This window comes from Salmo salar, chromosome 01, assembly GCF_965601325.2.
Source record: "Salmo salar chromosome 01, fSalSal1, whole genome shotgun sequence".
In the NCBI taxonomy this organism is placed as follows: Eukaryota; Metazoa; Chordata; class Actinopteri; order Salmoniformes; family Salmonidae; genus Salmo; species Salmo salar.
This window is the reverse complement of record NC_138291.1, coordinates 52,229,342-52,244,602: the sequence shown is the minus strand read 5'-3', so window position 1 is coordinate 52,244,602 and position 15,261 is coordinate 52,229,342. Positions and strand designations below refer to the sequence as shown.

At 43.3% G+C, this 15,261-nt stretch overlaps 1 protein-coding gene across 1 annotated transcript in view; it reads right to left on the bottom strand.

Moving 5' to 3' along the window:
• Positions 1 to 14,869, bottom strand: part of LOC106604421 (A-type potassium channel modulatory protein KCNIP2) — a 117,776-nt gene extending 102,907 nt beyond the window's left edge. The window contains exon 1 of the mRNA XM_014199048.3: positions 13,947 to 14,869. Coding sequence (XP_014054523.1) covers positions 13,947 to 14,034 — 88 coding nt within the window. The 5' untranslated portion in view covers positions 14,035 to 14,869. The remainder of the gene's footprint in view (positions 1 to 13,946) is intronic.
• Between the last annotated feature and the right edge of the window lie 392 nt (positions 14,870 to 15,261).

Here is a 15,261-nt window from a genome sequence, read left to right as displayed (position 1 = left end):
TCTAACACCCACACACGAGCAGAGGTGACATCATTAGACATATAAACTCTCGCAAAAGTGCATAGAGGTTCAAAAAGGCATGACTAAAACAGGTTTTTCTTTCTGTGTGAGTTTACATTGGGTTCTGTATGGAATCAATAATTGGACCATCTATTCACAATGCACCTGACCTTGCAGCTGTGCAAGTATTTACTGTACAATTAAGTAATGTGCAACAAGTAAGAAACCGTTACAAAGCATGTGAAAACCTATTTTACCTTGTTAGTGAACCACTGATATACAATGGATGTAGTGTGTTTGTGTGTGCGTGTGTGTGTAGATAAGTATAGCACCATGGGGACTGTGAAATCAGAGGGCATGAATTAATAGTGTGTGTACTGTATTAACGTTCCCAGGACACTGAAGAATGAACACTTTGTTTCCTTTAGCACCATGTCACTCTGACTAATTACTGCTACTGGTCGCAAGAAGGAAACAAACGTGATTTTAAACGCCCTTTGCTGCTGTGTGTTGCCTACCTCTTTTTCACTTCTCCTTATCCTCTATTCCTTCAATCACCACAGTAAGTGTGTGTGTGTGTGTGTGTGTGTGCGTGTCTGTGTGTGCATGCGGTCACAGCCGTACATGTGTGCAAGCCTTTATCTACGGTAAATGAGTTAGAGAATAGGGCCGACTGATATCAATCTGATCATAAGAGACAAAACACAACAAAAGACAAGGCTCATACCATACAATCGCAGAATAGCTCATTAGCCATCTGGCAAAACAAGAAGACAATACTTTACTCCGCTGGCATATATTCTACAAGCTCTCACAGTCTCATGTCAGAATTAGATGTTCATTAGATGTTCAGTTTCTTAAACGTCAAATTTCGAAGTTCTTCCAAACTTAACCTTAACTTAAGGATCATGTTTATGCATTAACTTAAAGCAAAAATATAAAAAACGACTTTCTATCGCTGGATTCAAACATGCAACCTTTAGAATCAGAGGCAGATGCTTACGCCCATCTGCCATCCCTGTCCACAATGCCCTAGCAAACCCAAAATCTACAGTAAAGGTAACAGAGCTCATCTCCCGACGTCCTCACACATGGATGGACGTCAAATAGCAGAGGTGGTTCATTGAAATACGCTCAGGTAATGAGTACCTTGCTTGAGACCTGAAAGACCCATGTCAGCTCCCTGAGCTAATGCCTATGTTATGAATCAGATATAGGATATAGGCCTAGGACTGTCTGGATATTTGGTTTCTTATCATTCAGAGAATGACACAACCCAATGGATATCTTATCAGACAGACAATCAAATGACTCAGACAAACAACACAAAACAAGAAACAAACAGACAGCCTAGAGGGACTGAGAGAAAGTGGAGAGAGCAAGGAGAGAAGGAGAGAGGGAGGGAGGGATAGTTTTGCCAAATAGTGTTTAATGCCTGTTAATTAGTCTAAGTAGAGATATGGTTTCACAATAATATAACAGAGCCCTAGGGCAGAAAGGAGAACACACACACACCTCAAAACCCAGGCCTATGCTGTGAGAGCCAGTTTAATTATAGTTTTACCATACAGATTTGATTATCACAGTTACAGTTCTCTCTCTACCTCCCTCCTTTCTCTCCCTCAGAAATAGTGGGAGGTAGAAAAACTCAAGTTGGTTCACTCTACTAAAAGAATTATGTGAGATTTCTATGGGTTGCTCAAACTGTGCGGCATAATGTTTTTCCCCTACAATGAACTTTTACCAAAGTAATTGTTTTGAACCTATTTAAACTCATTCTGTTATTGTATTAAAATCCTACAGGTTTTCATCGTTCCCCTCTAATCATGGACTGGGGGTCAAAAGTATAGACTTAGTGTACCAAACATTATGAACACCTGCTCTTTCCATGACATAGGGTGAATCCAGGTGAAAGCTATTGATGTCACTTATTAAATACACCTCAATCAGTGTAGATGAAGGGGAGGAGAGAGGTTAAAGAATGATTTTTAAGCCTTGAGACAGTTGAGACATGGATTGTGTATGTGTATCTTTCAGAGGGTGAATGAGCAAGACAAAATATTTAAGTGCCTTTGAACCAGGTATGGTAGTAGTTGTCAGCTGCACCGGTTTGTGTAAAGAACTGCAACGCTGCTGGGCTTTTCACACTCAACAGTTTCCTGTGTGTATCAAGAATGGTTCACCACCCAAAGGACATCCAGCCAACTTGACACAACTGTGGGATGCATTGGAGTCAACATGGGCCAAGATCCCTGTGGAACGCTTTTCGACACCTTGTATAGTACATGCACCGACGAATTGAGGCTGTTCTGAGGACAAAAGGGGGGTGCAACTCAATATTAGGAAAGTGTTCCTAATGTTTTGTACACTCAGTGTATATGTATAGTCCAAAAAATGTGTATCCATCTAGTAAATGTTATCTACTGTTACAGTTGATTGACTATATATTAGCTGGGCCCCTTTACATTGTCCTAAAATACCATGATGCTGAAATACAAACCATAATTGACATTGATGAAATCCCTACATACTATTAGCTAGCTCCCATACAGAGGTCCACATTCACCTCTATCTATCAATTTCTTTACCTCTGTCTCTCTATTTTCTCCATCCCTCTCTCTCCATCTCCACCCCCTCTCTCTTTCTCGCTCTCTTCCTGGAACAGACACACAAGACCCGGTTGTCATAGAAACCTGGCTCTCTCAGTAAACGTACATTTAAGTACACACACACACACATGCTGTATTTAATAAATACTTAATGGATCTGCTGAGGGGGTTATTATAAGACCACTGACTTACTGACTGGACTGACTGATGTACAGTATTTCTGATAGAAGCTCTGCTGCATGAGTGTGTGTGTTTGTGTGTGTGCACTTTCTGAATATGAAAACACTCCTCTGCAAATGTCAAAGTCTAACGAGAGAAAGAAGAACAAGATAAATGAAAGAGTGAAAATGGAGGATGAAATATGTACCTTGACATAAGCTTAGGTCAAAGTGCATATTTACAATAACACACAGTAAGAACTCAATCCCACGTCTTCCTTTCCTCCTTTGGCTCTACGGGGATTTGGAAATTTCATTCATCTACAGCTCAACGCATCGGAGAGAAGAAAAAACTAAGGAAGGAACTCATTGACCAGATACTCCTCCTTCTCCCTCCCTCCCTCCCTCTCTTCCCTCTGGTCCATACAAGAGCTTAGCATACAGATGTATCTTGCCTGCATTGTAGGGTCAGAGTTCCCTTCATTCCTTGTTGGGTCAGAGTTCCCTTCCTTCCTTGTAGGGTCAGAGTTCCCTTCCTTCCTTGTAGGGTCAGAGTTCCCTTCCTTCCTTGTAGGGTTAGAGTTCCCTTCCTTCTGGTAGGGTCAGGTTTAGAGTTTCCTGCCTTCCCAGTAGGCCAAGTATGTCCTGACCCTCAAGTATGTCTTGTGTAAAAAACTAAGGAAGAAACTCATTGACCAGATAATCCTCCTTCTCTTAGCATAAATATGTAGGATCTTCATTTGATCACTCTTTTGTTGCATACAGTAACCGACTGAACAGGTTATCTGGTATAATTTCCTTGCTCAACAGTTTGTACACTATAAAAAAAATATAAATTAGGGGCTTATTAAATATTACATCCCCAAAAATGTACATAAAAATGCAGGTTTCTGGTTTTATTTCAATACTTGAATACCTTACTTCATTTTCATTTGTTCAAAAAGCATAACATTTGAACATGTAAATTCAATTCAATATACTGCAAAATCTGAACAATTATTTTTGAGTTAAAATGACAACAATGGACATTGTGTTTAATTGGCTTATAATATTTTAAATCAACTTGCCATGTGGCTCAGTTTTTAGAGGATTGTGGGTACTTTTACACAATGTTACAGTATATGCATGTCTATTTCTATACCAGTATTAAGCAGTTTGTTGTGATATGAGGTGTAATGGATCATGATGAACTGATATCAAAACAGTTGAGCATATTGACGTTCAAAGATGAGATCACACTGCCCACTGGGCACTGCACCCGCCCAATCAGGTCAGATTGTTACCCACTGGGCACTGCACCCGCCCAATCAGGTCAGATTGTTATCGTCGTCCGAAGGGAGAAGACGCATTTGTCGCAGGACATTTTTGTTGTTGACAGTAACACGAATGTCTGAAAGTTGTGCGTGCATCGAAATGTAAGTTGCGTGGGGGGTGGGGGGGGGGGGGGTATTGTGGTTTTTACATGTTGTGCAATAATAGGTAATTATCACTAATTACTTCATGTTACTTAGATAAGTTTCAGCCATATGTTCTACTGTACTTCTGTTAGTATTATTTAATGTTAGAGTTGCCAATGCTGCTTTACGTATTGTTTATCGTATGTAGTATTATTCCGTACTGCCATAAGCGTTATTATTGCATTGGTTGCACAAGTACTTTTGCAGAAGTGGTTTAATTGTTGTATTGGTAAACATAGTCTTTACATGCACACTCTACGACATCATTTTCCATAGTGGCCTTTATTGTGCTGTCATGGGCGAGCTTCTAGAGTCACCCGAGACAGTTCTTGGAGCTTGCTCATGTGCAGATTAATTTACTATAACGTTTCAGGTAAGACCCAAATGCAGACCATGTTGAAATAACAATGTTTATTACAGCAACAGGGGCAGGAAAACAACAGGTCAAGGCAGGCAGGGGTCGATAATCCAGAGTAGTGGGGCAAAGGTACAGGACGGCAGGCAGGCTCAGGGTCAGGTCAGGCAGGGGTCGATAATCCAGAGTAGTGGGGCAAAGGTACAGGACGGCAGGCAGGCTCAGGGTCAGGTCAGGCAGGGGTCGATAATCCAGAGTAGTGGGGCAAAGGTACAGGACGGCAGGCAGGCTCAGGGTCAGGTCAGGCAGGGGTCGATAATCCAGAGTAGTGGGGCAAAGGTACAGGACGGCAGGCAGGCTCAGGGTCAGGTCAGGCAGGGGTCGATAATCCAGAGTAGTGGGGCAAAGGTACAGGACGGCAGGCAGGCTCAGGGTCAGGTCAGGCAGGGGTCGATAATCCAGAGTAGTGGGGCAAAGGTACAGGACGGCAGGCAGGCTCAGGGTCAGGTCAGGCAGAGGTCAATATCGGAAAAAACAGGAACAATCATTTGACAGGAACAGAGGGGGAAAACGCTGGTATGCTTGACGAAACAAAACAAACTGGCAACAGACAAACAGAGAACACAGGTATAAGTACCCAGGGGATAATGGGGAAAATGGGGAAATGGGGAATAATGGGAAAACACCTGGAGGGGGGTGGAGACAAGCACAAAGACAGGTGAAACAGATCAGGGCGTGACATTTACGGCCCTGTGGCGCCAGGGCAGATCTGATAAGGTCTCAGCCTGGCAGATTCTCACACAAGGCTGGAGAGAGAAGGTACCGTAAATCTTGACCCTTTGTCAATCCAAGTAATTAGTTTCTCTCTCTCTCTCTAAGAGGTGAACGTTTAAGTTTATGTTTATATTGATGCTGTGTTTATACCCCTTTATATACATGTTGTAAGTGTAATGTCATTTCACATTTATTCATGTACACTACCGGTCAAAAGTTTTAGAACACCTACTACTGCAAAGGTTTTTCTTTCTTTTTTACTATTTTCTACATTGTAGAATAATAGTGAAGACATCAAAACTATGAAATAACACATATGGAATCATGTAGTAACCAAAAAAGTGTTAAACAAATCAAAATATATTTGAGATTGTCACGACTTCTACCGAAGTTGATGCCCCTCCTTGTTCGGGTGGTGTTCGGCGATCGACGTCACCGGCCTTCTAGCCATCATTGATCAGTTTTTGATTTTCCATTGGTTTTGTCTGGTCTCTTTACACACCTGTTTCATATCCCAGTAATTATATGTTGTGTATTTAACCCTCTGCTTCCCCTCATTTCTCTGTCGGTGATTGTTTGTTTGTTATGTACGTGTTGTTTCTGTATCGGTGTGCGACGGGTTATTGTTTTACCCGGATTATTTTTCTACGTTGGTTTGGAAATAAATACTCAATTTTTTAACCACTCTGTTTTCTCCTGTGCCTGACTTCCCTGCCACCTACATACAGGGACTATGACAGAATCACCGACCAATTTTTTGAAGTCAGCAGGAGAAGATATCCCGGACAGGGAGGTGGAGGAGCGCATCCAGAAGAATGCAGAGAGACTATCACATCTATGCGCTGCTATGGATCGCGCTGTTCAGCTGATGGACCGCTTGGAGAGACGGGAGATTCAGCCAGCGCCTCCACCAGCCCAACCGGGGTCGATCCAAAACGCCCCTTGTCAACCTGAACCGGGTGGTATCCGTCTAGCCATGCCTCGGGGTTACGACGGAAGTACTACCAACTGCCGGGGTTTCCTGCTCCAATTAGAACTTTTTCTGGCCACGGTCCACCCAGTCCCATCAGACCGTGAGAAGATTTTCGCCCTCGTCTCGTGCCTCACCGGGAGAGCCCTGGAATGGGCCAGCGCTATGGTTGAAGGAGGAGATTTTTCTACGTTGGTTTTGGAAATAAATACTCAATTTTTTAACCACTCTGTTTTCTCCTGCGCCTGACTTCCCTGCCACCTACATACACGGACTATGACAGAGATTCTTCAAATAGCCACCCTTTGCCTTGATGACAGCTTTGCACACTCTTGGCATTATCTTTTTTTTAGTTTACCTTTATTTAACTAGGCAAGTCAGTTAAGAACAAATTCTTATTTTCAATGACGGCCTAGGAACAGTGGGTAAACTGCCTTGTTCAGGGGCAGAACGACAGATTCTGACCTTGTCAGCTTGGGGATTTGATCTAGCAACCTTCAGGTTACTAGTCCAACACTCTAACCACGAGGCTATCTGCCAACCCATCTAAACCAGCTTCATGAGTTAGTCACCTGGAATGCATTTCAATTAACAGGTGTGCCTTCTTAAAAGTTAATTTGTGGAATTTCATTCCTTCTTAATGTATTTGAGCCAATCAGTTGTGTTGTCACAAGGTAGGGGGTTATACAGAAGATAGCCCTATTAAGTCTATATTATGGCAAGAACAGCTCAAATTAGCAAAGAAACGACAGTCCATCATTACTTTAAGACATGAAGGTCAGTCAATATGGAACATTTCAAGAACTTTTACATTTTCTTCAAGTGCAGTCGCAAAAACCATCAAGCACTACGATGAAACTGTCTTTCATGAGGACCGCCACAGGGATTTAAGACCCAGAGTTACCTCTGCTGCAGAGGATAAGTTCATTAGATTTACCAGCCTCAGAAATTGCAGCCCAAATAAATGCTTCACAGAATTCAAATAACATACACATCTCAACATCCACTGTTTAGAGGAGACTGTGTGAATCAGGCCTTCATTGTCGAATTGCTGCAAAGAAACCACAACTAAAGGACACCAATAAGAAGAGAGACTTGCTTGGGCCAAGAAAAACGAGCAATGGACAATAGACCAGTGGAAATTTGTCCTTTGGTCTGGAGTCCAAAATTGACATTTTTGGTTCAAACCACCGGGTCTTTGTGAGATGCGGTGTGGGTGAACGGATGATCTGTGCATGTGCATTTCCCACCGTAAAGCATGGAGGAGGAGGTGTTAATATGTGGGTTTGCTTTGCTGGTGACACTGCCTGTGATTGATTTAGAATTCAAGGCATACTTAACCAGTATGGCTACCACAGCATTCTGCAGCGATACGCCTTCCCATCTGGTTTGGGCTTAGTGGGACTATCATTTGTTTTTCAACAGGACAATGACCCAACACACCTCTAGGCTGTGTACTGGCTATTTTACCAAGAAGGAAAGTGATGGAGTGCTGCATCAAATGACCTGGCCTCCACAATCCCCCGACCTCAACCAAATTGAGATGGTTTGGGATGAGTAGGACCGCAGAAGGAAGGAAAAGCATCCAACAAGTGGTCAGCATATGCGGGAATTCCTTCAAGACTGTTGGAAAAGCATTCCAGTTGAAGCTGGCTGAGAGAATGCCAAGAGTCTGCAAAGCTGTCATCAAGGCAAAGGGTGGCTATTTAAAAAATATCAAATATATTTAGATTTGTTAAACTTTTTTTGGTTACTACATGATTCCATATGTGTTATTTCATAGTGTTGATGTCTTCACTATTATTCTACAATGTAGAAAATAGTAAAATTCATAAAAATCCTTGAATGAGTAAGTGTTCTAAAACTTTTGACCGGTAATGTATATTGCATAGTTATAACTCTTAACTAATGTGTGCCTATCATTGTCTTACAGAAGCACAACAATAAGATTCCAATTCATTCAGATTCTCAAAAACCGTATAAACATCCTCAAATGGAAACAGCTGTGTCTGTGTGTGTGTGGTGGTGACTATCAAGAGTACAGTGATGGGCCTCAACGTAATGCTCTAACCGGACAGCACTATAGAGGGCAGAACCAAATTAATCAGTTTTACAGTTGAAGTCGGAAGTTTACATATACATTTAATAAACTCAGTTTTTCACAATTCCTGCCATAAAAATTCTCTGTCTTGGGTCAGTTAGGATCACCATTTTATTTTAAGAATGTGAAATTTACATACACTCAATTAGCATTTGGTAGCATTGCCTTTAAATTGTTTAACTTGGGTCAAACGTTTCTGGTAGCCTTCCACAAGCTACCCACAATAAGTTGGGTGAATTTGGCCCATTCCTCCTGACAGAACTGGTGTAACTGAGTCAGGTTTGTAGGCCTCCTTGCTCGCACACGCCTTTTCAGTTCTGCCCACAAATGTTCTATAGGGTTGAGGTCAGGGCTTTGTGATGGCCACTCCAATACCTTGACTTTGTTGTCCTTAAGCCATTTTGCCACAACTTTGGAAGAATGCTTGGGGTCATTGTCCATTTGGAAGACCCATTTGCGACCAAGCTTTAACTTCCTGACTGATGTCTTGAGATGTTGCTTCAATATATCCACATCATTTTCCTCCTCATGATGCCATCTATTTTATGAAGTGCACCAGTCCCTCCTGCAGCAAAGCACCAAAACAACATGATGCTGCCACCCCCATGCTTCACGGTTGGGATGGTGTTCTTCGGCTTGCAAGCTTCCCCCTTTTTCCTCCAAACATAACGATGGTCATTATGGCCAAACAGTTCTATTTTTGTTTCATCAGACCAGATGACATTTCTCCAAAAAGTATGATCTTTGTCCCCATGTGCAGTTGCAAACCGTAGTCTGGCTTTTTTATGGCAGTTTTGGAGGTGTTGCTTCTTCCTTGCAGAGGGGCCTTGTTTCACTGGACTTGTTTTACTGTGGATATAGATAGTGTTGTACCTGTTTCCTCCAGCATCTTCACAAGGTCCTTTGCTGTTGTTCTGGGATTGATTTGCACTTTTCACACCAAGGTACGTTCATCTCTAGGAGACAGAACGCGTCTCCTTTCTGAGCGGTATGACGGCTTCGTGGTCCCATGGTGTTTATGCTTGCGTACTATTGTTTGTACAGATGAACGTGGTACCTTCAGCCGTTTGGAAATTGCTCCCAAGGATGAACCAGACTTGTGGAGGTCTACAATTTGTTTTCTGAGGTCTGGGCTGATTTCTTTTGATTTTCCCATGATGTCAAGCAAAGAGGCACTGAGTTTGAAGGTAGGCCTGGAAATACATCCACAGGTACACCACCAATTGACTCAAATGACGCCAATTAGCCTATCAGAAGCTTCTAAAGCCATGACATCATTTTCTGGAATTTTCCAAGCTGTTTAAAGGCACAGTCAATTTAGTGTATGTAAACTTCTGACCCACTGGAATTGTGACACAGTGAATTATAAGTGAAATAATCTGTCTGTAAACAATTGTTGTGAAAATGACTTGTGTCATGCACAAAGTAGATGTCCTATCCGACTTGCCAAAACTATAGTTTGTTAACAAGAAATTTGTGGAGTGGTTAAAAAACTAGTTTTAATGACTCCAACCTAAGTGTATGTAAACTTCCGACTTCAATTGAATGTATATAGCGGGTGAGGGCATTCACAGCTGACCGCTTAGACTGGTAAGGGCATACCAGCCAAGTGTTTTTATGTGGTCCTTTTAGACGGATTTAGTTACCAACAGTTTTTCACATGGTCCGTCATTTCTCCGGATTTAGCGACCAATATTTTTTACATGGTCCTTCAAGCTGGATTCTGATCCGCTATAGTTGAGATGAAGTACCCAGCAAATGAGTTGTTTCCATGCCCCAGGATGCAGACGAGTTATCCTGCATCCCTAAGATGTATGAGACGCCTGTCACCACCCACCTCAGCCCATACGAGGTCCTACACACCTCTCTCATCTAAGAGCCTACCAGCCCTGCTCCAGGCCTCCTCAGTGGTCAGGGAGTAACCACACCCTCACCAGTTGGGAGCTGATGAGGGACTACGAGTACCTGCATCATGAGCAGCAAGAGATCAGGGAGCGTACTCTTGGACCACCCGGCCTGAGTCACCGCTGTGGGAGCACTCTTACCACCCCCGCTACTCTTACCACCATTGCTCAAGGCCTTCCCGGCTATGATGGTACTCCCTGAGTCGGCCCGGCAACTCTCCTGAGAGACACTACTCCAGGCCCTCCGGGTTCCTCCACGGAACCATTGGGACCCCCACTACATCCTGAGGTGGCCTAGCTATTCAACAGATCTTTGTCGCTACAGGCCCCCCCGGCTGGAATCTACGTTGTATATGCCCGAGTGTCGGGAGCGCCACCTCCCCCCAGAGGCGGTCGAGTTGCTCTCCCGACCGACGTCCCTCTAAGCCCCCCCCCCCGGCCAGAGGCACAGGAGCGTAGGGTCCATTTCTGCTCTCCAGAGTGGCCTAGCTCTCAAGCAGATGAAGACAACTCCAGAGTGCACAGTCCATGACACCAAGGTCTGCACCCTCCTCAGCCAGCTCCTCCAGTAGCCACATGACTGGAGACTCCCGCTCCAGTCATGGAGCCACAGCCAGCCGCTGCCATGGGACCTGTTCTGGTTGCCGTTGCGGAGTCTTCCTTTCCTCCCAGTGGGAATACCCTGCTAGTAGAGGCAGACGCTCGGGTGCCCGAGGTTCGACTGTCTTCAACCCTGGAACCTTCAGCCACAAATACCCCTGCTCTCACCCCTGCTCCTCACAGCTCCTGGCCCAGAGTGCAAGCCCACGTTGAATTTGTTGCCCGCTCCTTGGAAGGAGCCACAGCCTGCAGCTACTGCAGAGGCCAAGTACATGCCAGACATTGAGGCATCTCCAGTCACAGCCTGGTGGGACCTTCTGATCCCAGGCCTGGAGCCCCTGCTGTCCCCACCTGCTAGCACCGTGGTAGTTCCAGCCCCGAGGATCTTGCTACCTCCAGATATTGCTTCAGGTGACCTGCCAGACATCACCACAGGTGATCCACCAGAAATCACCCCTGATGTCTGCCCTGACCTAGTTGTCCAGCTCCATTCCTTCCTGGTAGGGTCAGGTCAGAGTTCCCTTCCTTCCTGGTAGGGTCAGAGTTCCATTCCTTCCCAGTAGGTTTACAATTCCTTTCCTTTCCGGTAGGTTTTGAGTTCCCTTCCCACCTGGTAGGGTTAGAGTTACAGTTTTGGGCCAACCTGGCAGGTGAACCGTGTCCAGGCTTTGAGTTTATTGCCACTCAAGTAGGTCCAGTGTATCCTGCCTGCATGGTAGGGTCAGAGTTCCCTTCCTTCTTTGTAGGGTTAGAGTTCCCTTCCTTCTGGTAGGGTCAGGTTTAGAGTTTCCTGCCTTCCCAGTAGGCCAAGTATGTCCTGACCTTCAAGTATGTCTTGTGTAAAAAACTAAGGAAGAAACTCATTGACCAGATACTCCTCCTTCTCTTAGCATAAATAGGTAGGATCTTCATTTGAACACTCTTTTGTTGCACACAGTAACCCACTGAACAGGTCATCTGGTAAAATTTCATTGCTCAACAGTTTGTACACTATAAAAAAAATAACCCAAGGCTTAGTATATATTATCCCCCCAAAAATGTACATAGAAATGCAGGTTTCTGTTTTTACTTCAATATTTCAATACCTTACTTCATTTTTATATGTTCAAAAAGCATAACACCCGCTATAAGTATACAGAGAGAGCATTCACAGCCGACGCTCAGACGGGTGAGGGCATACCAGCCAACCATTTTTACGTGGTCCTTCTGGCCGGATTTAGTGACCAACAGTTTTTTACATGGGCCCGTCATTTCTCCGGATTTAGTGACCAATAGTTTTTACAAATATTAAACAATATGACACGATCACTGAAAGTAACTAATCAAAAAGATGAAGTAAATCTAACGGATTATAACATTTTTTGGAATTGATAAAATTATGTTGGATCTAAGCAATTTTTTAGATGTTGGACTTAATATATTTAGTGTTTGTGAAACACCAAAAGTTAAGTATATTATACATCAAAATATCCCATGTTGGAAATACTCAGAAACCTGATGTAAATAGTTGACTCATTTTTTCAAACTAGAACTAACACGATATTTTTTACAGTGTAGAGGACAAATGTGTTTTGGTTCTGGAGAGCAATCCATTTGACTGCTGAAGAGAGAGAAAAGCTAAAAATTATTGAAAGGGAAAGAGAGAAAAGAAGGAGAGAAAGAGGGAGAGAAAGAGGGATTCATGGAGAGTTCACTCAGTCCAATTTTCCTTTCATTCTACATCCACAGCTCAATTACAGCTTATAGAGTCCTGGCTTGTTAACAAAGTGTTAGCCTACCTGTCAGACCTTTACAAAAAACAAAAACAAAACAAATGTGAAAAAAAACACATCGTTTACATTTACTTTGTTTACAAACATTGGAGTAAAACAAGCTTATATTTTGGGTTCTGATGGGGTACGACAGTTGAACTAAGCTCGTTAGAGATTTATACGTTATATTCTACAAGAATCAATGGGTACATATCATTAATTTATAAGTCCAAAAATAGATGTAGCAACTAAGGATTGCTACTTTAACAGGCAGTGACCTTCATACAGCAGCAGAACTAGAGTGTGATTCAATAACCTGCCCCCCAAAAATATATTCTGTCCACTGTTCCACGAATGTCCCACAAAATCATTCCCATGTCCCGCATTTTGGCTTTTAGATGCGGTCACCATAAGTTCACCGGTGTAAACATTGCTACTGCAACATGTCAAAACCATCTTTTCACATGTGAAGAGAATAACATTATTTCAACCCCACATGTGAATCTGCAAATTTGATTTTCACATGATTGTTTTTCACATGTGAACTTGTGAAACTGCTAATTTGACTTTCACTTTCAAATGTGGAATTGCAAGTTCACATGTGAAGTAAAAATATGTTATTCTCCTTACATGTGAAAAGGTGGTGTTAATATGTGAAGTCTACATTTAATACATGGAAAAATATGGTTTCAAGTGTGAAATTGAAGCTCAACATGTGAAAACAGCTATTTCACATGTGAAAACATTACGGAGAGTACAATGTCTCACACAGTATCTCTATCTCACACACACACACGCTCACACACACACGCTCTCACACACACGCACACACGCTCTCACACACACGCACACACACACACACACACACCACACACACACACACACACACACACACACACACACACACACACACACACACACACACACACACACACACACACACACACACACAGCTAATATAGAAAACCACACAGAACCAAGAGATATAAAATATCAGATACCAGCAGTACCACATAGCTAAAACACTCCAACTCCTAGACCTAGAATGACAAAGCTGGAACCACATAGATAGAACCATTGGGCTAGATCACTCCAGCTCCTAGACCCAAACAATCGTAGATTGAAGCAAGAACCAGGAGCAGCTCCAGACCCAGAGCTCTGCTCCCACCTTACCTGTGGAGGTGAGCCCGGTGCAGGGGTCTAGATTAGAAGTATAGGGGGTTTAGGAGCTGGAGGTAAGGGAGGTTAGAGTGGAGAGACTGCCTACCTTTCTCGAGTGTCCCTGTGAGGAAGCGGTAGAAAAATCGAAAGACTTTGGTCAGCTGTCGCTTGCATCTCTTCCTGCAATGGCTCATCTTGACTCTGTAGTGGCTAACGATAGTCACAAATGTTGGGGTAAACGCGAGTGTTGGGGGGTATCGACTAGGCAGAAAACAAGTGAAAAGAGGAAAGGAAGTAAAGGGGGCGTAAAGTGTAGCTGCTTGCTGCTCCTCTCTCGCTCGCTCGCTCTCTCTCTCGCTCTCTCTCTCCTCCTCTCTCTCCGTTTATTCGTGGCTCCACCTGTAGGACTATAGACTGTTAATCAACAACAGTGTTCTGTCTCCTCCCCTTTATCCTTTGAGAATCCCCTCACTCAATCTGATTGGCTGGGAGGAGAGTGGTAGAAAATTCCGGACCAACTGACTTGTACTACACAACTACTCTTGAGTGACAGGTTGTTTTCCTCTCCTATTTTCTCTCCTCTACTCTTTCTCTTTTCTTCTCTTCTCTTGTTCCTCCAGTTACTTTTTATTTTCTCCTTCTCGTCTTTCTCCTATTGTTTCCCTTTACTTGCTGCTTTCAAAGAAACAAACACTGCCTGGGAGGTTTGTTTTGGTGCGAGCCAGCAGGAGAGTAAGTGTGCCTGCCTGTTGTGTTTGTGTGTGTGTGTGTATTTGTGCCAGAGGGAGGGTAAGTAATGCGACGGGGAGAAACAAAGCAAACACGGCAATTAGCGCCACGCACCACTCTCCTCTCCTTCCTCCCTCTCGCATATTTCTCTCTTGCTCTCTCTCTCTATCTATCTTATTCATCTCCTCTCTTCTCTTCTTCTCTCCTGGTGTACAGATTTATCATCTTAACTTGAGCCAGTTTGCTACAGCAGGAAAATAATCCCGCAGTAACAGGACAATATTATGTGGATTATAATTAAATTACATTTTTGTAGGGGTTGATAAATTTTTTGCTAAGGCAAATCAAGTCTGACATTTTAAAGTGGAAATTACAAACTTTAGAAGCCTTTTTAAACCTTGAATACAGTACAAGTTAGCATTTCCTGCTGTGCAGGAACCTTCTCAGCAACAAAAGAGTGATCAAATTAAGATCCTAAATCTGTACCCTAAACTCTAGTATGGACCAGAGGGAAGAGAATGAGGGAGGGAGGGAGAAGGAGGAGAATCTGGCCAATGAGTTCCTTCTTTAATTTTTTTTCTTCTCTCCGATGCATTGAGCGGTAGATGAATGATAGGTCCAAAGCCCAGTAGGGCCAAAGGAGGAGAGGAAGACGGGGAGTGAGTTCTCCCTCTACAAGTAGTACAGTAGCG